The 27,859-nt window shown below is 33.7% G+C and overlaps 1 protein-coding gene across 2 annotated transcripts; it reads left to right on the top strand.

Moving 5' to 3' along the window:
- The first annotated feature begins 773 nt into the window (after nucleotides 1-773).
- Tgi (Tondu-domain-containing Growth Inhibitor) lies at nucleotides 774-27,791 on the top strand. 2 transcript variants are annotated; one of them, XM_090107132.1, is made up of 6 exons: nucleotides 774-1,188; nucleotides 4,980-5,082; nucleotides 22,875-23,013; nucleotides 24,632-24,771; nucleotides 25,725-25,841; nucleotides 26,350-27,791. In XM_090107132.1, the coding sequence occupies exons 2-6, from the start codon at nucleotides 4,986-4,988 to the stop codon at nucleotides 26,793-26,795; spliced, it is 939 nt and encodes a 312-aa protein (XP_089963258.1). In that variant the 5' UTR covers nucleotides 774-1,188; nucleotides 4,980-4,985; the 3' UTR covers nucleotides 26,796-27,791. The 2 variants fall into 2 exon arrangements, with proteins under 2 accessions (XP_089963258.1, XP_089963257.1); XM_090107131.1 differs by lacking the exons at nucleotides 774-1,188; nucleotides 4,980-5,082 and adding an exon at nucleotides 21,872-22,051.
- The last annotated feature ends 68 nt before the right edge of the window (nucleotides 27,792-27,859 follow it).

The following is a 27,859-nucleotide window of genomic DNA, read 5'->3' as shown; positions in this document are numbered from 1 at the left end:
AAAAAACATTCAAAATATTTCCCGCCCAGCGCCATCTGTTTAATTTTGTATGTACTAAGTACTGCACACTGTTATTTTTAATAGTCCATGAATATACTACTAGATGGCGGGACTTACTATAAGGGTTTAAATTATTTGTTTAAATTTGGCTTTTGTAATGTTTTGTTTCTGAAACATTTTATTATGCATACAATTTCATGGTTCTTATGATAAAATTGCAAATTTAATTTTATTGTATTATATTATGTGATTAGGTACTACACATAGGTACGTTATACGTAGATTGATTTATTCGAGCCATTTCACGTAAACTTACAAAAATAATTCCTTGGTAATATTATATGTATAGGTAAACATTCTAAATAAAATTCTACAATGGTGTTTGGCACACCGCGAATAGCGACCCTACTTTTCACCTCCATGGCGAGTGTCGATAACCCTACAGTAAGCGCTCGGCCTACCATCACGCCTGCGCTGCAGCGCGAGTGGTCTCTCAACGGCGGCATTAAACTGGCCGCATTCCAATAGTCCGCAAACGTGTCGCAAAACTTTCTTATTTAATAAGTAGATAATTCTTAATCTATTTCTCATCATATAAATAATTTTAATTATATATAAATTTTTCTTTGTTCAAATGAAAATATACTATCAGAACAAATTCGAAAACCATAATTTATCTAAGTATCCAGTGCCGCCGTTCGATATTTTCGCATTCCATCACATAGATGGCAGCACTTAAAATATTTGACATTCCATGAATTCCAACCGTCGTGGGCTCGGCTCAAATGTCATACGCGACTATTTCGTCAACAGAATCGTGGCGCGATAGTTGGATTTTATAAAATAATAAACAAATAACAACAGTGTGTTTAAAAGATTATGGATTGAAAACTATACATCAAAGTGAAACGCATTTAAGTAATGACAAAGAGCGAGTCGTATTGTAGTTGAATTGCTTAAGCTTACGGGATTATTTTGCGAATCGTTTCTTATTGATTTTCGTTCTTTGCCGGTGTTTTGTTGAAGTATTATTGAGTTTAACTTGATAACGTATTATGAGAATAAAGATTTTAAGATTATTTCTATCCGAATTTGTGAATATAACAAGTTTATAAATACTTTCGTATCTAGTGATAAACAAACAAAACTTTGATCGTGTGCTGTCCTACATCGTGGGAAAATTTAATTGTAAGTTCGTTTTTTTGTAACATTTTTTTTCTTAATTATTGTATAATAATGTATAGTTAAATAGCATGAGGGATATCAAGAATTGTAAAATATATTTTATCCAAAGCGAGTTTGGAAAAAAAATTACTGCACCAATAAACATAAACATTTAATTCGACCGAACTCCTGTACAGACATAAGTCATGAGCATCAAATAACTACAGTGAGTACATAGTAAGTACGTTGTTACCGGTTTGTAGCACGATCACAGCAGGCAAAAAATTTCGCCGCGACGCGGACGTAGCGAGGGCATCCATTCGGTGTGGCGAAGAATCTCGCGTAATAAGTTAATAACGTGGAATGCGAACGATACGGGTGTACAAGCGCTGGCATCCACATGCGCATGGCCCCGTTGATAAGAAGTCGATAATACTCCGCCCGATTGCCCAATGTGACCCCGGTTTGATACTCCTTTGTAGACTTTCGCTAGACCAATACACGGATATCGTAGGAGGAATTTCGCTCACCATTGCCCCTCTCAAAAATATTTCAGAATTACATAATTAGGCGAGTTTATTGAAGAATAGAAGTTTACTCATAACAAACATGTTTCTGTAATAAAACATTACTTAGTCCATAATTTAGCAATCATTGACACAGCCTACTCTTTTTAATGGTATGCTATGCTTTCACATAGGTACATAATTATTATCAGCTTTACCTATGAGTTCATAATAAAACATATTTAATCAGAACATGTTCCTGTTTATGTTTTATGTAACACATTCTGCCTTATTTTTCATACCTACGTTAATACTTGTAAAATAAAAAAAAAATTTAAAAATAGGTAAATAAATAATTATTATTATCCGTCTCATAAGCCTCACGCAGCACGCATAAGGCAGTGCAGAGTGCTCTGCTTGTTCCTTACGAAAATCAAATGTTTTTTCAATAATTTTTTAAGAACATAGGTACCTACCTAGGTAATTCCTGAGTAAAACAACTTCATAAGTTAGGTATATAGGTACCTACCTACCTTGTACTTAATACGGCAATAATACGTCTGCTCGAGGTAAAAGCATGTGTTAAAACGTAATGAACTAACAGCCCATTGTTAAAGTCATTGAAGTGTAAGCTTAATACTCATACAACTTATAATCTCGCCTTATATTCTAACAAGTACAAACAAAAATCCCAAACATTTGCGTTGATTTCTTAAAATAGGAGCAGCTGCAGTAGTGAAAGAGATGTAAGCAAACCCTATAAAATTCGAAACATCTGCCATCCTCCCTACTGCCTGTCCCCTTGAGCCACGTGCGCACAGCAGGGGTAGCCATCGTTACATTGCATCGTAAAGAAACACCGAACCCCAAATGCGGGCATACCTTACCACAAACGATGGATTTTGAACCTTACCATACGGTGTTTAGGACCACGATACATATAATATAAACACACTAAAATAGAATATTATTTTTATACGGAATGTCAAGGTTCGACCACCATGTGGCTTTCTTTTTTGGAACTTACCGCGAACATAAAGTACAGGCTTGTGAAGGTTAAATTATGCTAGGTGCTTGCTAATTATTGCCAGCCTTCAACTAATCACGCAGGTACATACTTACCGTAAAGAAAATCGATGAAACAGATGTGAAATGCATCTGCTCCATCACTCCATGCCTCAAAAAGGCACGAGACTTCACCTACTAGGCTGATTTTTATACGGATATAAAAATACATATTAAAAACATAAGTATTGTGAAATGGGACACACAATATCAATCGTTTTATTTAAATGACGTTTCACCAGATATTAAACCTCTTATCGATATAACATTCCTCGCATACCTTTTACTATTCTCTACCAACAAATTTGTTCGGACACAATAACATATAAAAGTTAGATTGTCCGACATAACTCACGCTCGAATACAGTCAGGCGAGAAAAATTCTATTGTGGTTATTGTACCAAATTCCTTTACATAAACGTGGCCGTAGCACTTTACTCGTCATAACGTTTTGTAATCCCTTTACCTCTTATTGGATAAACATCTCGACGTCAACATAAAAGTATCCTCACATTCCATGAATTCAAGCCATTACGCTCATTAACATTCACGTTGGATTTATTTATAAAAATATGTCAGCTATGTGTGGAATGGCCTTAATCGCATTATTATACCTATTAAGCGACGCTTGATAAGAATGTGCAAATAAATAAAGAGCTATCAGAATATCATTTTTGTTTAAATACAATGGACTAATATTAATGGAATCAACTATCAACTGGTTAACCGCGGTCCGCGATACATACGGCCACAGATATATTATTTTGGTCGGTATGCGAATTTAACAAAGCATTGTGAGGAATTGATATTTGACCTGCTTATTCGCATTGAGATCGCTTCGAAGCTGAAACGATTGGTGCGTTTTGAAATATTGCGATTTTAACAATACCGACACGCCTCGCATGACCATTTCGTGTAGTAACATACGATTTGAATGATATAGGTAATCGGCAATGAATTTCATTACGCTCGATATTTTCTAAATTATGTCATAATTTTATCGATAGTGTCGATGAATAACACAAAATTAGGTATATTGGGTGATTTTGATTAATTTGCTGACTTTATCCTCGTGGATTCATCAGCATTCAGCTATAAGAAATATTTGTGGTCAAAAAATTAGTTTATTTTTTCGTCAATTATTTTTAAATTAGAGGCAACTTTTGGCTTGCATATATATGATATGTACATAATATGTGACAACAAGTTAGACATGGAGTCTTTATTCTGCCACTGAACGTGGCATCCAATCAAAATTCCTATGTTCCTCTGCTAATGATGCATCGCATCAAGATTATCGATTTAATTGATCAACTATAACTATTAGGTTTTAGAAACATGGTAAAAATAACATTACTGAAGAGTTGTCTCAGCAAATCTGTCTACATCTCGTCAGATTCGGGCTAATCTCACGAGAGAAACTCGGTCGCGCAGCTAGTATTTATAAAACATGATTTAGCAATCGAACATGTGTCCCTCTATAAAGCATTTTATGTCATCGTCACGTAGTTTGTTACATTTCATCAGAGCAGCACCACTCAAACATTGGCTTGATTCCCAAGCCAATGGTATTGGAATCTTGGTACAATCATTTGCGCTTTACAACGGCGTCTGTCCAATGTCTAGCCGTTTACATGGCTCGAAGAATTTCCGCTTCGGTATTTGCATATCGTCTTATGATTTCACGGCGACATTCATTCTGCGCGCCAAATATTTTTACGTGCGCAGACATGAATTCCTTGCTCTGTCCGCGAATGCTCTTTGCGGAATTGGCGCAAAAACTCGTCGCATAAGTGTTTACTGTAATGAGGGGCTATTACACTTTAAGTAAATTTTATACGTAGATGAGCATTCTTGTAGATCGTAACTACTAACTACAGTACTATTACTAACACTTATATGTAATCGTCAATCATTTAATTTCATATATGATACGCACCCTTCACTCCCTTCAGGCTATCCACATTGCACAACGCTCATGACAATCGTAAGCTTTAATTTATGCATATAGAAAGTAAACTAAGTCTTTATTTTATAACTAGTTGTTGCCCGTGGCCGCGGCATCAACTTCATTATATCCTTTTCGACAGCTTTCTGTAGGTACTTCACCTATTACTTTTCCAATAGTCCCAATATCCTCATAATCAATTTCAAACAGCGTTTAAAGCACAAGAATCACGAAGTCCCAACAGTGCTATATATAAAAAAGTATAGCTAAAACTTATTCAGAGCTTTACATTTCAGTTAAAAATGGAGAAGGTGGAATCGGCTCTCGACGTGTTATCACGTGCCGCAACTATGGTGCAACCGTGCCCCGCATACCCTGCTAGTGATTCAGACGGCTTCGGTAAGTTATCCATGATGATATTTTATTTAATAACGTCCATGATACAATGATATATCTGAGAGGATATGAAGACGTTTCACGTAAACAAATGTCTGCAAAGAGAAGACAGAAATCGTTAGAAACATGGTTTTAGTTAATGTTTATGTGTAGTGTAAGCACTGTTAATTTATAGAAAAACGATTCATGAATCTAGGATTTGATGTGTTAATTTTTTTTTTTTATAACGCTTTAACACCGCTAGAGGAACTTTATTACTAGAAATTTTAAACAAATAAAATAGTAATTATGAATTAATATTTTAAATATTGCTGAGTAGATATCCATAAATAAAAGGATGCAATTTTTTTTTCTTAAAGTACCATAACTACATTTTAAATAATTTTATCCTACAAATTTATTACGTAAAATGCTAACGATTTAGCAGTTTTCGTGAAGGATCTTTCAAGGTTAGGTTTAGTATATTTAGACTGGAATGCATCTTGTTATAAAGTGATTTCATACTTATTCGGTAATTGGCTTGATAAATTGCTTAGATGAAGAAAAATGATGAAAATTATATAAACAACCAACACATTAGTCGAGACAGACTGTATATTCAATACCTAAATATTAAATACCCAATTAGGCTTATGCAAAAAATCTGGTAAGTCTATATAATTTTAAATAAAAATAATATGTACTTTTAGGATACTTGTACGCTAAAGAGTTCAGTGATCTTTGTCATTGTTGTAAAATAATTAAAATTTGAACTCAAATACGACTGCTCTATCAGTTTTTATTATGATTGATATGATAACCATTGAACAGTTATAACAAATTGCATAACATTTATAATTTCTAAGAACTAATAACCTCTGCAAGACGTATCATAAAGTATCTCGAGTGATGAAAAAGCAACCTCAATATAATTCAGCGATGAACTAAACTACTAACATGGAATTTGGCATCAGCGCCTTGATTTGTGACCCTATTATATCCATTACTAACTGCGCCCCACGGTTTCATCCGCGTTGCTCCGCTCCTCTTGGTCTTAGCGTGATGATATATAATATAGCCTATCGATAGCCTTCCTCGATAAATGGGCTATCTAAAACTGAAAGAATTTTTCAAATCTGACCAAGTTGTTCCTGAGATTAGGGCATTCAAACAAAGAAACGTCAACTTTATAATATTAGTATAGATTCGTTACTTATTTGCATCAATTAGTCAATGTTTAGAAACGTCTCGGAATTCAGATATAGCTAGCGCAGTATCCATATGGTTGTCGGCATCTGGCCTTGTAGGCGGGTCACATTCCTGATTCCCGCTGACATTGTTTAGTCGTTCGCCGACGGAAACGTACCTACAGCCAAGTGTAACATAATTTTATTTACTTTTTTCATGTATACGAGCGAATTGAATCGACAGATGTGGAATGAAACGCTTTAAATGTCGGAACCTTTTTTTATAATGTCGGTACTGGAGTTTTATTCAGATCATATTATCATCAAAGTAACAAACATGTATTTTAAACGCACATTAGATTCAATTTTTTTGCCAGAATTAGAACAGGTACTCAATGAAATGTTTAGTAGGTAGGTATGTAATTTAACTGTAATTGTTTTGGTACTTACCAGTTTTTCGTGAATATCATATTCGGATTATCACGTACCTATATCTTCATAAATATTATATCCTAATTGAACATTTCATTTTACATAAGTAGATAATATAATGCATTTATATAACCGTTAAGTAGTAAAATAAAGTATTACAAAGTTTCTCATGAGAAATAAGTGTCTTAATAAGCCCAAATCTAATTGTATCTCCATACCGGATTTTCCTCTTTATTGTTACAACTCTAATTTACATTCACGTAGACTTTTTTTGCCTCACAATATCTTCCCAATAAAGTCAGCAAAACGCATTAGAAGGCGCAAATAATTGGAAAGTTCTATTGAATATGAGGAAGAAAATATCCTTTATTTAAGTTTTTCTTCTTATTTCGTTCTATTAGGAGTTAGGACGTACCTATAAAGGAGGCGTCCTATACAATTCAAATGAAGGTAACTTGTTCAACCCGTCTTGGGGTATTTCAATGAGAGTAGGTATGGGATAAAGTGCGTGAACAGGAGAAAATTAAATAGTTTATAAATGTAGGAATTTCTTTATATTTTGTTTAATACTATGTATTGAATTTTAATACAGTAATTAATCTAATTGATTAATTAATAAATATTGCTGAGTTAAAACTATTCTACTACAATCTGTTTAAATTTTCATTTATTTTCATTTTCGTGAAAGGTCATAAAACTCATCAGTATTAGTAGTAAATATTATGGTTAATAATTTTAGCTGTAACGTTGATAGATTACAGCAAAATAACCAATCGCAAAACAATTATGAATTTTAGTACCTAGTATTTGTCGAGAATTTTATGTGAACATATAAAGTTCAAAGGAAACGTTGAACAATTTCACCAATGCTCTACAGCTACACATCAATAATTATAATTATTGTACTGCAATCCTTGTGGATTACTCACATAGTCACATCCTCGTAATGTATAGGCAGACATTTTCCGCATACTTACGAAACAACAATTTGAACCGCTAAATATAAATAGGATTATTGTGTTTACAAACGGAATCAATAATTTTGTGGGTGCACGTGCCAATTATTATTTTGGACATCTTTATCTGCTCAAGATAATTTTTGTTTTTATTCAGAATGAAGAACCGGAATTTCTTTTTTAAAAGTAACTTTAATTAACACTTTATACGCAATCTTAAAAATTAATTAATAATGAAAAATATTTACTAGAGTAATTTATATTTCCTACCCCAAATAATTTAATTGAAACATTGGTAGACTTTTAAGTTTTAAGTCTTTAATCGCAGAAAAAGAGATTATTTTGTACGACAATAAATTACAACTTAGTACGTTGGTGTATTATTACTTTATAAAAAACATTCGGTTCTCGAAAAAAATAAATATTATAAATTATAATAATTTCGTCAAACCCTCAAACATTAGTACCTCGTCTAACTTCAATAATGATTCTATAAAACGTAAATCAGCGGAACATCAAAGACAATTCCTTGTTTACAAACAGTGTTGATCACATATAATTATGCAACGCGACATCGGCGCATGCACACTTACTTTCGTTGGTTTGCGTGCGCGCGCTGGTCGCAAGCCATGAGGGAAAGCGCTGAGGAATTTGGCTGAGCGTCAGCGGTGTCCCGTGTCTATATAGATGGGTAGAATCAGCCCACTGGGTACCTCCCACCTTGTAATGTTTCTATCACATGCTAGCGAAATACTGCTTAGTTATTATTTATTAATATTGTATAAGAAAAATAGGTTCTAAAATTCGTAAACGGCTTTGCAATTGATTCAATCTAGTAGAAATTGGCTTAAAATATCTAAATTGTATATGTCTACTCAGTGTGCTTTTTGTGGCTTGGGACTATTTAACTGCGAACGCAATATAAATAAATTCTTAAATTGCTGATAGATTAGTAAGAATTTTTGTTTAGTTCACCTATATCTTTACGTAGTTATATCTATCCCGATGACACAGTACCTATAATCATTCCAAAAACCAACCGTAGATAAAAATAATACCTTGCTGAGTTCTATAATTTCCATAAAAGCACTATTCAAGTTCTTATAGAAAATATAAAGAAATGTAGCGTCACATTTGGCACTTCTCTTATAAGTATGCTCGTGATCTGTTATTTATTTGTCCATTAACACAGGCATTCAGGTGACAGGCGTGGTTTTCTAGCTGTTAAGTAGGAAATTGACACAAACACTCATGTGCTCAAATATTCTTCAGTTATAGGTACATATTGTCAATGGTGTTTGAACTTAAAGTAGCGGACTTCATGTGAATTCTAACACGAATTTTGTGTCGAAGCTGGAATACAAATATTATAGGTAGCCAATTGTGTTGATAACATTTCAATGTTAGTTTTATGATAAGTAAATAGTAAAAAAAAATTGGTTGTCTGTAAAGTCGGTTTACTGACGATAGTTGAACGTGACAACGGCCTATTGTCGCTCGTTCCGCGCTCTCGCTTGCACTTCAAGCCTACATGGAACGCCTCAGAGCGAGGTAACGCCGCATGAGTTATGTTTTTTCGTGCGTGCAGCCGGCTATCGAAGTATAAGACGTTGTCACGTCAAAAATAAATTCAAGCACAAATATTTTACTTATATAAAAAATCTATGGTTATATTTGACCAGCCATACCATATTTTCATCAAGCTATTATAATTTTTTAACAAATGGTCTCGCATGGATCCATTTTGATTGCATAAGAAGAGCGTATGGTGCAACATTTATGTAGTGTCAGAAGACACATCAGCGCTTTCAGTGGTTTGAGATAATCAGGTTGGCATTCGAAATCTCATCCAATCATCTGCTATGTATGTACCTAAGCATTTTACAGCTCTCTACAAATGCAGAATCTAACATTGCAATGCCGTTACGATGAAAAAGGTTTTATCGACAACGTTACAGCGGTGATTGTTGCGTGTGTGCCGGTATCCGGAACGCTGAGGCGGCTTGTTACGGTTTCGAAAAGAATGTAGGTTGCCGACTACAGTTACGAACATACTGTGGAATGCAACTGATCACTATTGTTATAATAACAAGCATTCGTTTCAGTACAACATTCGGGACTCGGTTTTTTGCACGGAACTTGAACGTGTCCCAAAATGATGCGAGCGTGTTTAATTGGTACCACAATTACCAGTTTGTTGATTGCTTAAGTATTTATTTATATCTTTACTGTTTGTACATACACGTACCTATGTATAGCTGAAACGAAGAAAAGTCTTTCGCATGTACATTGAAAATGTCTTGCTACTTTTGTTTGTATGGTGATATAGAAGACATAACTTTGTAAACCCTTGACGAAGCAGAAATTGATAGAAAATAAACCGTTCATGATTAATAATATTAATTAATATCGCTCAGGAAAATGTGTCTATCATGCTTATTTTTGTATGTTGTGCTCTGTATGCTACTCTGTGCTGACTGCTGCTGTGCATATGCGCTGTTTTAGCGCTCGTAGAAATATAAAATCTGCATTTTTTTCAATATGAATAATCTGTTTACTTTGCAGTCGATTTTAGATAAGATTTCAACGTAGATGACGAACGACGAATGATGAATACATAAGTTTATTAATAGTTATGTTATATATATATTATATGTATATTAAAAATATTTTAAACGTTGTTCGTAAATTGTAACACACAATACATTTATAAGATTCCCTTTTATTATTTCAATTAAGAGCATTTACTATTTAGATACAGCTTAAGCAATTTACAATTAAGTTTTTCATTGACTTCGTTTTGTACAACAAAAACACTTCCGCAATAGTTCAATGACTAATTGAAGTAACCATTGTTTGAATTGAAAACAACATTTTAAATTGTTATAAAAACCTAATTCGTATTGAGTGAATGTTTACTAATAGGTACGGTCTACAATTAGTACAAATCTAGCTTCTTATGAGTATTGTTATACCCGATTATAATACGTAGGTACTATAGCCACTAGGACTAGCTAACGTATTGAAATTTGAAAACTAGAAACCATCAATTTGAGCAATAATAATGTAACGATGCTTTTGGCTCTATCAATTTTCTATCTTTTTATAAAACAGATGAGCGTTGAATGATATTCGAAAACTGACAGCAAATCTTAAAATGTCCATTCCGCACGAGTGATCCTGCAAAGACGCACTTTCATCAGTACCTTATAGAGGTGACTGGTGTTTAAAAACCTAATCGAATCGAAAGTACATTAATGAATTCCGATATCGGCTGATCGGCCAGAATGACAGTGCGTGCAGCAATGACATGCAGCACGCACGCGCGAATGCCATCCAATGAAGTCATCTGGAGTAGAAATTGTTTTCGGATTCTATTTCGTTGGCAGCCAAGCGAGAGCAGCTATGCCAGCTATTCGGAACGTCGCGTATTGTCTCAATGGTCTAACATATATCGTTATGTGAATTGCGTTAAATGTATGCAACATATTCGCGCATATGTTGTGATTGAAAACAATTCTAAATTGCTCCACTTAATTGAACTTCCGGATCGTCAATGGACTGCAGTTCAATTGTATTGACAGACTCAAGGCTAGGTAGTAAATGTTTAGTCTTCACATAAATGCACCTACTATTACTTACATAACTGTTTATTTATGTATAACAATAGTAGATAGTATTTACTATTTATTCTTTAACATATCTACTGAAATACCATCAACCATCGAGTTTATTAATACAAAACTGTAACATACTGCACTCAAAATAGGGACACTGAAAAATGAGTACACAAAGTAATTTTATATTTAAATACTCTACTTCAATAAATTTAAAAATCTCAACAAACATCCATACCTAAGTAAATAGAGCTCCACAATCTATGGTATGTTATCAGTTGGGAGTTCAGTACCTACGTCCATACTTGACGGATGTTTACATCGTAAAATTGATCGCAAATCGAGTGAGAATTTCAGCTAGCGAAATATTTTATCGATAAACATTATACATATTTTTATTTTTTACTATTGAATACACCTACGCGTACGTTATCAACATGGTACCTACTCGACGCTACTTTGAGAAAGTATATAATTAACTAGCGGTCCGCCCCGGCTTCGCCCGTGGTACATATTTACGTTTTCTCTACATAAGAACCATCCTCGTACTTCAAGGAATATAATAAAAAAAGAATTATCGAAATCGGTTCAGCCGTTCTCGAGTTATGCGCTTACCAACACATTTTGCGATTCATTTTTAGGGTTCCGTAGCCAAAATGGCAAAAACGGAACCCTTATAGTTTCGTCATGTCCGTCTGTCCGTCTGTCCGTCTGTCCGTCTGTCACAGCCGATTTACTCGGAAACTATAAGTACTACAGTGATGAAATTTGATGGGAATATGTGTTGTATGAACCGCTACAAAAATATGACACTAAATAGTAAAAAAAAGAATTGGGGGTGGGGCCCCCCATACATGTAACTGAGGGATGAAATTTTTTTTTTCGATGTACATACCCGTGTGGGGTATCAATGGAAAGGTCTTTTAAAATGATATAAAGTTTTCTAAAAAACATTTTTCTTAAAGTGAACGGTTTTTGAGATATCAGCTCTCAAAGTCGTAAAAAGTATGTCCCCCCCCCTCTATTTTTATAACTACGGGGTATAAAATTCTAAAAAAAATAGAGGTGATGCATGCTAATTAACTCTTTCAACGATTTTTGGTTTGATCAAAGTATCTCTTATAGTTTTTGAGATAGGTTGATTTAACTGTAATTTATTATATTTGCTGCTACGGAACCCTTTGTGCGCGAGCCCGACTCGCACTTGGCCGGTTTTTTTATATATAAAGATTAATATTTATTACTATTATACTCAGATTAAAACTAAATTAAATAACGGTATGTACCTACTAAAAATAATATGTTTGTTTAAAATCATAACTGCAATCTGTATGAATTTGCGCAGAGATGTAATATTATTTTTATAGATAGGTACTGTTTTTTTTTGCGATTCGTCTCTTTAATTGCGCCGACAGATAACAATTAGAAAATAGCATTGAAAGCAGTTATTGTCGTTTACTGAGAAGGTTTTTCAATTGTTAAAAAAGCCTTCATTAACAGTTTACTATGTCATCACATTATTATTATGGTTTTTTGGTTTGCATTGATGGCTTTAATATATACATACGTTATGTGACGCCTTACTTCTTAATTCATTTGTCGCAATTCATATTAGAGTAGAAATGGTATGCAAATTAATTTATACTTGCTCTACATTTAGTACTTTAAATAATATAAGAAACATGTCATGGTTTGCATAGTAATTGACTATTATATGCCACCTAATAATAATAAAACAAAACTAAATATATATACTTAGCTTCAAATTCGGTCTGCCAGGAATTAGGAAAATACACGTAATTGAGCTAGATAAATAATACATAGTTTTGTATCGGTGTATGTTGTTTATCATAGAACAACTATGAAATTTCTCCTGCCCAATCCCATACCGATTTAAATCCATTACGTGACAATTAAAACCATATTATCTTTAATTCTTTAACAATAAAATAGGTTATGGATCAAGTTATTGCGGTCCCTCTGCTCTACAGGGTTGTTATACTAAATCGCGATACATCAAAGCATGTCACGGTTACCACGTACAAACGTACATGGCTCAGTAAGTTATGCAACAAGGTCGGAGCATAACTGGGTGTGTGTCGATATTTAAACTCAAAAACTCAAAACTCAAACATTCATTTATTCAATTAGACTACTATTTAGTAGCACTTTCGAATCGTCATTACATAGTATTTTAACATTTACCACCGATTCGGAAAGCAGTATCTATGGAGAAGAATCGGCAAGAAACTCCATAGTTGCTCTTTTAAATAATGTCAATAAATTTACATAATATGTAACTTATATCTACCTAACTACATAATATGCCAAAGAACTGTCCTGTGGTTTTTACGCGACAACCCTCCATGGGTCTTTATCGTCCATATATTCCTGAATACTGTAGTACTCTCTCTGAACTAGTACATTTTTTATGTAAGTTTTAAATTTAGTACTACTAAACTCTTTAATATTATGAGGAATTCTATTGTATAAGCGTATACCTTGACCCATAAATGAATTTTTAACTTTAGCTAATCGGAAAAATGGCATTTCAATTCTATTCTTGTTCCTTGTGCCATAATCGTGTCTATCTCCTACTCTTGTGTGTAAGTCAGAGCTTTTGTGTACATGCAAAATATTATTAAATATATACTGTGATGGTACAGTAAGGATACCAGTATTCTTAAAATGATCTCTTAGTGAGTCCCGAGCACGTAAATTATATATAGAGCGAATGGCTCTTTTCTGTAAGATAAATATAGTTTCTATATCTGCAGCCCTGCCCCACAGTAGAATTCCATAGGACATAATGCTATGAAAGTAGCTGAAATAAACCAATCTGGCCGTATCTTCATCGGTGAGATGCCTTATTTTTCGGACTGCATATGCAGCAGAACTGAGCTTACCTGCAGCGGTGTTGACATGGGCTCCCCACTGTAGTTTCTCGTCCAATGTTAACCCTAGAAATACAGTAGACTCAGTAGGATGCAATACCTCCCCGTTCAAGGTAATATCTCTGTTCAACTTTTTTACATATATTGAGAAAATGTTTTCCCTCCTCCATTACTTGGCTGAGAAAGGCGTATGTATTGGAAAGTTATATAATACTTCATTTTTAAAATAAAGTAGTTTACAGTGACGCTGTTATCGATAACGTTTTATAGACATTGTAAATTAGGTTGTACAGTGTACTTTATTCATTACTAGCTTCCGCCCGCGACTCCGTCCGCGCGGATGTCGGTCTTCGCGTGGATGGTTTATTTCTCCATTTTGAGTAACTCTGACAATAACATCTTATAAATATCTATTGGACCCAAATACGGCTAAGCCTATAATAATATCCAACGTGTGTTCGCTGTTCTACAGAACAACGTCTATGGATAAAACTGAAAAATTAAGATTATTTTTTTCTTCGTATTTTTTCGGGATAAAAAGTATCCTATTTTACGCCCAGGATAATAAGGTATAATTATACCAAGTTTCATCGAAATCGAACCGTTAGTTTTCACGTGATGAAATATTTAAACACGCAGACAAATAGTTTTCTAATAGATTCCTCAGACGATGAAGAATTTATGCATTGTACACGAGATACAATGTGCTAACAAGATTGGCATGCTATTAATGATTGACACATGCCAATTCAGGCAGTGTCCAATCGGCATACCGATGTGATGATGGCATACGGGGAGGGGCGGGCTGGACGATCAGCTGTTAGCACACGTTTTTATGGGCCTTCTACATAATGGGCAGTGGTGGCCGAGTAGAGGCTATCAGATAGTGTGAGGGTCTAAATTGTGCCACAATAATTGTGCCTATATGTTTATGACCGGCTGTAATTGTAGATGTTTATTCATAATCGACGTAATGGGGCCAAACATCGACGATCTTTTGATGGGCCAACGCTGCCCATTGTGTAGAGGCCCATCAAGTTTATGTACCCATTTTTAATATGGCCTTATGAAGGTTGTATGTTTTCGTAAGGTACTTCGTAAAACATTATGATAGATGCTAAGTGCGCTATAATACTTCGAGAAATATTTTAGAGGCTCTGGTTAGAAAAGCCTTAACTTTGAATGCAAATTGTATTCAAAGTTAAGGCTTATTTGTTTATACAAGTTTGTCTTGTTATATTAATTTTGATGATTATTTAAAATTATCGATTAAGAACAATCATAATAAATGTTTTATGTTTGTGCGAAATTCGTGTTGCATAGGTTCTCTTTAACTTTTTATACGCAGTCTCTTTAAATTAGCAATATTTTTTATTTATTAAAAGTGTCTTGAAGAGTCGTTATTAACCGTATATCTTTTGATCTGATCAAAAAATTCTACTTTAGCAATCATGCTAATATATCGTCAATAATGTCATGAAGTTTTTTTTACTTTTTATTTAGGGAATTTTAAGAGATGTATCCTTAAAAAGATAAGCTTCTAAATGTCAATAGATTAAAAGAAGTAAAAATTCTCGTATTCTTGCATCTATCCTAATTAATGATATTACAGCATTCATATCAGATAACAATAAATATAGCAATGTCACCGTATACATTATTCTTATAAAATGTGCGTTTATTTCACGACGTTAATTAAAATTTATTAATGATATAGTTGATATATCATGTTGATATTAATGTCATCCAAAAGAATGCATATTAACGATTAGTTTCTCAGAAAAAAGTGTAAAATTTACATTCAATTCTTTACCGTCACATGCGATCTTATATGAGTTAGTATCTTTTTTAAGTTGTTCTTTCGACTGACTATGACAAAATATAGATATCTGGTCAACAATTCAACCAAGTAACTAGTTAGGTAGTTTTTGTTAGTGACGTAGACTAGAATGATAAAAGGTAAAATATACGTATTTCTCTTCAAGTAGATGTTTTAGGCTAGCAACATGAAGGTCACGGGTGGAAACCATGCGCAACAGAGTGCAACGGTATGCATCCGTCACGGTTTGGAGACAAGAATAATTACACATATCTTTTGAGGAAATTTAATTCTAGGCTTCGTAGGAACAAGGGGAATGTTATAGCAACGAATGAATGTGTAGAGTAGTTTTTTACTCGTGGAACAAGAATTTATGAAAACATATTGTGTTAGTTAGCTCTTGTCTACCTAATTCAATTTTCTATAGTAATTCATGAGATAGAGTTCGCTTTTCATGAAATTTGGTATGGAGATATTTTGATACCCGAGAAAGGACATAGGCTACTTTTTATCCCGGGAAAATGACGCAATCACGGGAATCCCACGGGAACGGGAACTATGCGGGTTTTTCTTTGAATGCGCGGGTGAAGCCGCGGGCGGAAACCTAGTATCTTATATTATGTAATAAAACAGTTCCTCATTCAATTATATTCAACCCTAACAAAAGTTATATTTTCTTAGTCTAATATGGTGATTATTAATAATGTATTTTATCTGCTATAAGTGCCTGGTGCATAGACAGCTTAAGCTGGTACTTGCACATAGGTATAACAGATATCATCTTATAATCAGAATAAATTTCAGTTCATACTGTCCATTTTACAACTAAATTGTAATAATAGTACATTTACCTCCTATAAAGAATAAGTAATTTGAATTACACAAATTATCATTTTATAAAATAATTTCTTAAAGCGACATCTGTGAACGGACAAACGTATTACTAGTTTTTCAACTAACGCCATGGTCGTGACTCGTGAGGTCCCTTATTCCTACGTTCTTCCAACAGAGGACTCTCTACTATCTATTTCGATAACAATTTAATGGTGTGTAAAAAGTTTTATGCGGGTTTTATTATGCATCAATAACCGCCAATAACAATCGAAGTAATAAAAAATAATATTAAGACATTAAATATCAGTTGTTTTTGTTAAGAACTTCAATCAAAATAATATGGATTGTTTTCATTGTCTATGTAAACCAATAGGGTTAGCTTAATTTTTCAATATATTTACAACTACAACAGATCTTTAAAATTACAATAATAAATAATAAACCGATTTAAAATTAATTAAATGTATTTTACAGTGTTAAAAAACTACTTACTTTTAATTAGCAAAATAATTAATAACAAATTAAAATATTTTTATAACATGATCCATTGATCTATGACGTCAATGAAGCCCACCACATGCGTGACGTCATCATGTATGTGGTATTTTTATTGCTTGAAGAAATAATTTTGAAGTGACATTTGCGATAAGACTTTCCTTAATCATAAAAGTGACAAGAAAATAATAATTGTAAAATACACATCAATCGAAGCAAAGAATGCGGAATGTGTGCTGTCTGCTGTGAATGAAGTCGCTTCCCGCACTTTCGCTAGAAGCATCCGCCTTCCGCCTGTGCGTGTTATGTAAACACCCCGGTATCTTGTTTGATAATAATTGGTACATGTAATGGCCCTCTTTACAATTGAGAGCGTTGGCACTTGGCCCCAACATTGTCGATGTTTGCTGCTGCCACTATGGCGATTATGAATAAACATCTAAAACGAAGGCCAATTGACATTTAGGCCCTCTACAATATCGTGATTGTCTCCACTCGCCAACGCTGCCATATAAATAAGATGTACCTACATATGTACACTTGGAGTACTTAGTATGCAAAAAATAACTTACACGTTCCATTGCTTTATAGGTATGTACCATTAAAAGGTACTGATTTTGAAATAAGAACAAATGACTACCATAATTGCATATTTAGGGAAATTAAAAAACCTTCTTAGAAAGCGGATATTATTTTTCTCATAAATGCGTTACTACACAGGTTAATACTTTCAAGTTCTTCTACTGTTGTAATTTTACTGTAATACATATATATACCTACTACTTAGTACCAGAGTAAACCAGCTAAAAACCTTATCGAATAACGAATGCTAAAGCGACCTTCTGTAGAAATGGAAATTCTATTCATTTACCCCACACCGCATGACATCGCAATTTTGCTTCATGTAATTTATATTTTTGTATTTTTCATTGTTTAGTTAAAAAATTATCTCAGATTAATAGATTTTAATTTCACAAAGAGAGTCATGATTCAACCGACATTCAATCCTGTACAAAAGGTCGTTTGATGTGTAAGAACTAGTCGTGCTGATAATTCATTTCACCTTTGAAATGTCTAGATGCAGGTACCTTCAGACATAACTAAGGCATCGTTAACTTCAAAATGAGACATAACCACGCCATCAATTATTAGAATAAAGGAAAAATAAAGGGTATCCTATTCGTTTCGTGTCTATTTGATGTGAAACGGTGATTATGTTGTAAATTAAGTTTAAATTATTTATAAACGCGCGATCGAAATATTTTTAACGCGCGTGAGTAATATTTTTAATTATAGAATCACGATAAGGTTCCTGACGTCGATTTGCAGAATATAGTCCGTAAATTTTAGACAGAAAAAAGAAGTTCAAGCACATATGAAAGCATTGTATCTATTATACATACGAGTAATTGTATTATATGTGCTAGAAAAGGATATGTATGGAAACAAAGACAAGCAAAATATATTTAAAACACGAATTTATTAGATGTTGTCCTATAAGCTATAGATATTCACTGCATTATACAGATCTAGTCCTACATTCATAAATATATATCATTTCTCATCAACTAAACTTAAAGATATTGAAGGTTGAAATAATTTAGATGCGCGTGCGCCCGCGGCTGCGGACGCTGCTACTGGCTTCACGCAACCTGGTATTTGAATACATTTGTATTCAAACTGCCTGTTGTACAACAAAAAATATACTCATTTTCATCCTTCAATGTTATTTAACTGCTATTAATGTATACTATATGCATGCATATGTTTGTATAGCTTTGTTAGGGAGAGTATAAACAGTGAAATGGTCCTTATAAGGTATTTACAACCGTATTCCCTTTTAAAGGTAAGAAAATAATTCTTACCATTGTGTTAATTAAAAACGCAGAGTATAAATTAAATAGACCTTATTTTAAAGCGTTGGTTCATTAACATTAATTCCGCCTTAAAGGTTCTTTATGTTAGTTTAAATTCAATTGTCATTTATAATCGCGATACCGTGACAGAAAGATGTGAAGGTCTGTTAGATTGTCTATTTATTTAAATGTATATATTTATTCTTGTTGCCTTACTAGTCGTCTCGGCTTTTTCCGGACCGACCCGATTATATTATAATATATAGCCTATGTGACTCAGGAAAAATTTGGCTTTCTGCTAGTATAACAGTTCTAGAAATTGGTCCAGTAGATTTGGTAAAAACATTACAAACATACATACTTACAAAAACACAAATGTTACGCCTTAAAACATTAGTTTATATTTAAAAAAAGCGGGCTTCTACAAAATTGGTATCCGTTGAAATTACGTAGAAATCGATATGCGTGCAAGTAAAGAGGGCCCAGGGCTAAGTTACGATCTCAACCTCAAGGGAGCGGATGCGGTGCTCCTGGCCATACTGCGCATGCCGACTGCCCAGTCCTACTGAATTACACACATCCGCGTTTTATTTCAAACCAATAAAAGGATCATCTTATTTGAATGATTTGATTAGGAATTTAAATATTGTACACAAGTGTTTTATAAATGTAAATCACAAATAACGCGTTACAATTGTGGAGATGATATTAATTAATGAATTGTAACGATCTGAGGTTACACGAAGAATATAATTATAAATCATAGAATAAAAAATTTAAGATTATCTTACAATAAAATATCTGCATTCTGACTATCATTTTGTACGTACATATTTTCAATACTTGCAAATGTTTTTACAATTCTATATCTTACTTACCTATACTTCACGTAATTTCAATTCATACTTGAAATAAAATATTACCTATTAGTTATGTGTAGTTTATTTGAAGCTAGGCAACGAATAGGTATTAAGTATTAACTATGAACAATATTAATGATTGAAAATGAATGAGCAGTTAAGATTTTCATAGAATCTTTCGCAGTAATATTTCATATTGATATCGTTAATCGAATCTTGGTTTTATTACAATGTCATATTTATACAACTCCATTGCAAAAAAACCTAAAGAAGACTTACGCACGTGCTTCTTAAAGATATGAGATAGCCGCTACGTACATTTTTTACCAGTTCAATTGCCCAAAGTAATTTTATTTGACACTTGATAGTCGATTACGACAGCAGGTAGCGACGCCCGTGGCTCTCCGCTTGAATGAGCGCTGGAACAAATAAAAGGGAAGGATCAAAAGGAATAAAACACCTTGCCCGTTAATTGCACTCGACGGGCGGTACTTACTTGCGATCTGCTTTAAATTACTCTCCGGTGTATTTGCTCCGACATAAAAGGATAGTTCGTCTAACGTAGATCGATGAACACTATTACTTATAGTCTCGAACTCTATAAACCTGGGATGGTTCCAATATCATCGTATAATAGTCGTTCATTTCTTACAGCTATAATACTATCTCTAGCAATCAATACAAGAAAATTCCCAGAAAGATTAACCTTTTTTATGAACAATAGGTGTATCCCATCCGAGAATTAATTAAACTAGCTCGATGCGGCGCCAACAGTCGGCTTACCTGTTTGAGTCGATTCGGGGCTAGCTCTATTAAACAATAATAAAAAGCTAATGCTTATACGATGCTACAGAACGCGGCAACTTCTCACAGCGCCTCTCCCCGCAGCCCGCTCTACAACCGCATCAAAATAAAACATTACCTTGTAAGGATACAACCACCGTAATTTCAAACTCTATCATTAGTAAGAACAGTGCACATGATTCTAATCTTTAAACTCACAGTCATAAAGTTTGTTTCTAATTGCTGCGTTCATACGTAACGCCGATTCTTACCAAGCGATTGTCATGCGTTTGCCTCGGTTATAGAACCTCAAATGGCGTTTAACAAAGCTTTAAGGCTGTATTAGCAAAGGAAGGGCGAAGTGAAGAGAGGGTTCATTAATCCCCGCGCCCTGCGCTCACGCAGTTTCATGAATGGAGCGAACAGGTTGATGTATCCCATATAAGGGGTGATCCTAATACGACAAAAAATTAATAAATTGAAACAATACAGTTCCATTGTACAGTTTATGATAATAATATTCTTTTTGCAGTCACATAACGGGCGACTGCATAACTACTGACGTACACATAAATATTTCATACATTTGAAACGAGGTTGTCGGTAAGAAAATATTTGCGCTGACATAGAAATTCATATTATCTCGGTTCATCAATTCTTTTGTGCATACACGATGAGGTCGCTAAGATCGTGCCCTCGTTGTCACTTATCGGCCTGTTTCCGAGTAACTAACAATGCATATATTCAATTCGTACATGACTTTCCTTGGGCTCGGCTATCGGAGTGTCAGTGGGAGATCATCGGATTTGGGATGGCAGATTCGAATTCAAAACGCCCTGTAGTTATGTTTCGAAGGAAGCGCCTCAACGTCCGGCCGCGTGGATGTAGCGTGATGCTCTTTTTCCTTTTCGGTTCATTTTTTGTTTATCTCATTTATTTATTCCAATGTAATCTCTTCCAGCTCGTTTTTTATTCAGTCGACCTTCAGTGTTACCTGTGCGGAGACGCCAGAGCGGGAACGTTCCGATTTCTATAGGATTATTGGCGCAGTTACAATTTTTAAGTATCGTTCTGGTGTCTTTATCGCGCCTTGATGTGAGTGCTTGTGGTTCAGTGCGTTGATGATGGAAATTCAGCAATATTTGTTGCTTCTGTCTCGGACTTCTTTAAGTGATCTTTCATATCTATCAATGGAACCTCCTCACTCCCCGAAATTTAATGTGCCTCTATGGCAGCCTTGGATTGCTCCTTCACAAAAAGGTACTTTTCATAATGTTATTGCGTTATGGAATAAATTGATTTTTTTGTTGTTGACAAAATATTGTATGAGTTGGTTCAGAAAAAAATTTACCATTTATTCGTATTGATAATTTGCGTTTAAATACATAAATCTTTTAACTAATTCTCTTATTCGGAATGAAATTTTGAATATTTTCATTTTTAATACTTACGTTATTTTCTTAAATATAATTTACGTTATATTTTTGAATAATTGATATTTCGTAGAGTTTACCTAACATTTAATTTTATGTTCACCAAATTTTTTTGTTTACTTACAAAATAATGTTTAATAATATCACATTATTTTTTTTCAAGAATTCTTTCATACCATATTGTGAATAGGTAGGTATATAGGTACATACAATAATTAATGTACACGCATGTTTACTTGATATTTTACATTCGTGCTAAATATTTACGCTATTGAGGTTATCAGCCATATTATGTGCGAACAGTGTTTATATGAATATATAGTAATTAATAATAGCTCTACATTATACACATACATATTTTTAAACGTACATATTATTTACAAATGATAAAATATTTATGCATACAATTTAAGTTGTAATACTAAATACATCATCATCAGCCTATATGTGTTCCTACTGTAGGGACACGAGCCTACTATGAGGCCATAATCCACCACGCTGGCCAAGTGCGGGTTGGCAGATGTCATTTAAAAATTGGATAAAACTATCTCATTATCTTTATCATTTAACTACTTAGTTATTTTGACAAAGAGTAATGGATATCTATCTAGATTAAAATTGTATATAATAAATAAATTATATTGTTACAGAGACACCAAGCACAGCGTCTAGTGGTGAATCGGAAGGGGACAGGACCCTGTCACCAGAGACGCCCAGGAGTCAGGCTAAAGAGCTCACGGGCAAATGGCGCAGGGAGCGGCGCACGCGCCTGCCGGAATATAGACCTAGGTACTTTGTAGTTAGAGTTGTAATTTGTGTAGCAGAGACAATAGGGAATAGGATCTTATCGTCAAGAGTCAAGCAATGAGCTCATGAGAAGGAATATAGACCTAGATATTTATTTATTTGTTAGAATAAAAAGTAGTAGTCTTGTTATATTGTCATTGTAAAGGGGGCGTCCATAAATTACGTGAGTTGTTTTAGGGGGGGAGGGGGTCGAGTAAAATCTCATCTAACCTTACGTTGGGGAGAGGGGGGGTGTCGGCAAATATCACGCAATTTTTTTCTAATTGAAACAAAACGAATTATACTCTTTTGGTCCATGTAATCTTTGGATATTAATTTAAGATTTTAATGTTACGGTTAAGATTGAAATATTCTATTGATACCTTGTTATAACACTAAGGGCCGATTTTTCAATGCTTGGATAAAAGTTAAAACTTATTCGTCGAATAATGTATAAAACTACCATTTTAAAAACGTATTCTAATTGCCCGCATTTGACAGTTTACGTGACATTTTAATATTATCGTGTAATACTTTATTGGACGGATAAGTTTTATCCAAGCATTGAAAAATCGCCCCTTAATATAACTTTCAGCAATATTAATTACTATTTTTAACTAGTCGTAAACAAACCCACATTTTGAAAAATCTCACGTGAGATGGGGGGATGGGGGAGGGGGTTCAATAAAATCTCATGATATCTCACCAGAGGGGGAGGGAGGGTCAAAAAATGGACAAAAACACCTCACGTAATTTATGGACGCTCCCAAAGATGACGTTTTTAAGTTCACTCACCAATTTTCTTAGAGCTTAGAACAATTTAATAATTCATTAATTCATTTAAAAATTAAATGCTGTTTTTTTAGTTTCAATAAAACCAAATACTTAGGTATTTTTATATTATATCACTTTTATAAAATCAATCACGTGTATAATTAATATTGGTAATAACTAATAACCATTATATTATATTGATTTAAAATTTTGATGCGATGCATCATCTATAAAATATAATCGAATAGATAATAATTAATTATACACTCGAATACCGGTTGAAGTAACGCACTGTCATGCTACAGGAGCGTCTTCTTATAGCATTTATTATTTCTTACAAGAAAGATTTTAAAATTCATATATTTCATATTATTTCCTTGACTTAATGTGTGATTCTTCTTTATTCATTAACTAGCTCCTCGCGAATTTGTCTAGGTTTATGATTTCTCGGTAAAGGTCGATAAAATGTGTTAAGTACATAGTTTCAGTTAAATATGGTTAAATCGTTACAAATGAACGAACTATCAAAAGTACTCCTACTTTAATATATAATTAGAAACATTTTATATACATTCGCTACAGCAAATGTAGATAAAAAAGGACTCTTTTAGTAGGTATAGGTCTCTAGTTACCTTTTCAACATACTAGCGAGTCTAAACTCTAGAAAAGTATAGGTGCATATTGCACAAATGTTAGACATGAATCCATTGTTTGTAGCAAAATAAATGTTTTGATATTCAAGTAACAACACTACACCTAACTTTACTTGCCAGTACTTTTAGTTTTTTACCAACTTTTAGAAGTTCTTCTGTTAACAAAAAGTAAACATTATTCCATAAACTTCCAGAGACAATTGCAAGATGGCGCTACGCTCGCAATCGTTCAACGAGAAGCGAACAGCGCCTGCGATCGCGCGCGCGCACACGCACAGCGACGGGGAGTTCTCTGATGAATCTGAGGAAACTAATGTAGCTGTTAATGGAAAAGGTGAGAATTTAAAATGTGTAGTGCATTTACATCAAACGAGCAGCTAGAGCAAGAGCATTATTTTGTGATTTTTAGTGTAAACGAAAACTCGTATTCAGTGTTGTTTAGTATAACACACACAGCGACGGGGAGTTCTCTGATGAATCTGAGGAAACTAATGTAGCTGTTAATGGAAAAGGTGGGTTTTGAATTGTGTAACGGTGCATTTACATCAAATCAATATAGAGCTGGAGTTAGAGCAAGAGCATTTGAATTTTTTATGTAACAAAACTCGTATTCAGTGTTGTTCAGAGCTAGAGATAGACCAATAGCATTCTTTCGTGATCTTTAAGTGTATACAAAAACTCGTATTCAGTGTTGTTCAGTATAAGAACATTGCAAAATTAGAACGCAAAAAAATGCAAAAATGCTAAATTAGAACTAGCACAACGAAAGAATGCCCTACGCCTGCTTACACTATTTGGTTATTTGACATAATGGGGTTAGAATGAGCTCGTTTGATGTAAATGCACCATAGTAAGGAGTGCGGAATTGTGACCTTAATGATTTTGTTATAGTTTATCACTATTTGTAAAAGTTACCTTTTCTATCATTCAATGGATATGGTAAGGTTAAGTAACTATGTAGGAGACTTGATGTTTTTATCACTTGCTAATTGCTATGTAAATTACACTGATTATGAATTCAGTTTCAAGTCCACTTATTTGTGTCTGCTGACTTCCATTACATTTATATTGAAATTCACATTATAACAGAATTGTTATTACAAAATTATAACCACAATACCACCTCAAATAGGAAACAGGATTTTAATTCAACATTGTAATGCCACAAAACAATTTTTTTCTTTACAAATAACCACAACGTAATGTGAAGGTACTTCAAAAAACAGGATATTGCTTCTACAGCCTTCTAGAAACATACTATAAAACTTTTCATTCTTTTTATTCCAGCGCCGCCAGAATACCCAGTACGGGGCGAAGCACCCATCGACATGCGGCTCCGAACTCGTCCCGCGCCGCCGCCCTACACACGCCCTAGTGTTATTAAGACTAGCGACCCGCCGCCTGGTAAATATGGACTTTTTTGTTACTGTAATAACTGTGGTAAAAATAGTAAATAATAAAAATAAAAATAGGAAAAAGGTTCCACGAAATGTTGAAAAAGCGAAAACTAAAAACAAAATTTTGGAAAGAAAAACAAATCTTTAGCTGTTGATATTATGGACAATCAATAATTCTATAATAATAATTTATGCATATAATAGAAAACTAATTTATTGTTCATATTTCCTTAGAGACTTATTTAAATATATATTATGTACAGAATATGAATAACAGAATATAAAAACTAATCATGCGGGGCTTACCCTTGATATTTGCATAACGAAAGTTGTCGATTATTTTCACCTTATTGGGAAAACAATATTAATTCATAATAATTATTTTATTTTCTAGTAGCTAGTAGAAAGGTGTTCTGTGTTCTGGTTCTGGTGTTTATAATTTGTAATATTTATGCTTAGCCTTAAAATTTAAGACTCTTAATGCCACTATAACTAACTCATTCCTTTTTCAACAGATTCCCTATCAATGTGCGACACAGTCATCGAGGAGCACTTCAGACGTTCCCTCGGCGACAACTACATGAATCTCTTCAAGAAGAACACAGAAACCGTCCAACCGGGCCCCAAACCTAACACAAAAGATAGAGCCAGTAGTCCCATACTATTCAAAACGGAAGAACCCCCAAAACCAACGAAAATCATCGCCATGGAAGTTGACGACCCCAGTCTTTCAGTAGACGACCATTTCGCTAAAGCCCTCGGTGATACCTGGAAGAAAATTCAAACCTCACGATTAAAAGAAAATGACAAAGCCCAAACTTCGAACAATGGCGTCGACGATCACTTTACCAAAGCGCTCGGGGACACTTGGAAGAAAATTTCAACAAAACATGATCTCGAACAAGAGAAACCAAAAGATCAAACGGCGAAAATTATCACAAGGAGCGGTGTTGTAATATAAATGTAATTGATCATCGGGTGGTTTATTTTATTGCCTTGTAAAATTTACGAGGTTTTCACGAGAACGGGCGTTAAATTAGCGCGAACTGTGGCGCCATCTTGTTTAAATGGCGGACATATTCTATCCATGACACTTCTGTTACCTATTTCTTTTTAGTTCGTATTTTGTGATTAAATTGTTTTGACTGATTTAAATTACAATTTAAATGTTCGGTACTTGATGTTACTACATTTTTGGAAAAAAAAAATTAAGAGGTAATTCGATAAAATGTTCGAAAAATTAGGATAATATTAAGCTATTATAGGATCATGAATACAAAATGTTGTTTAATTAATGTCTTCTTTCATTTCAATAAATAAACTTAATGCTTAATGTTGTCTGAAGAAATTGTAATCTGTAATACATGTTGGATGCATTTTAATGAAAATTATGGCTGAGTTATGTATAAATTTTTCAATCAAAGTCTTACTAAAAGCCAGTATCTTCGATGATTTATCTATATATATTATTTGCTTTTAATTTTTTGACGTTACTTATACGTCATTGTAATAAAACAGGATTTAAATCGCTTAAAACGATTTGATAATTATAAAAACTCGTCGGTTAGGGGTCGCTATGTTGTAGTCAATTTTTAGTCACCATTTTACACGTTGTAAATTATTACCTCAGTATATGCGCTTTGCACAATTCACGTAAGTTAACTGTAGTTTTAAGTATTGTAAATAATAATAAAAATTAAATACTAAGTAAGTAAGTAAGACGATTCTAATGTTGTATAATTTTATTGTATGTAAAATGTTCCTTTCAAAATGTGGTTATAATTAATATGTTGTCTAAGAAACTAAGAAAGCTGGCAACCATTTTATTTTTCTTAATAAGTTTTTTGATTGTATGTATGATATTCGAAATAAGGTTTATTTGTAAATAATGTTTTCCTATTTATGCACTTTATTTAATGGTTAAGATGTCAAAGAATAAAACACACAACTTAATTAACTGGTAGTTTTATTTAACATATAAGTAACTTATTTCTGTCTTACACCAGTCAATTCAGGGTAAATAAA

This window comes from Colias eurytheme, chromosome 11 (assembly GCF_061535395.1).
Source record: "Colias eurytheme isolate Ceu_HAF_F1 chromosome 11, ilColEury1 Martin Lab GWU primary, whole genome shotgun sequence".
In the NCBI taxonomy this organism is placed as follows: Eukaryota; Metazoa; Arthropoda; class Insecta; order Lepidoptera; family Pieridae; genus Colias; species Colias eurytheme.
This window is presented reverse-complemented; position numbering and strand designations above follow the sequence as displayed.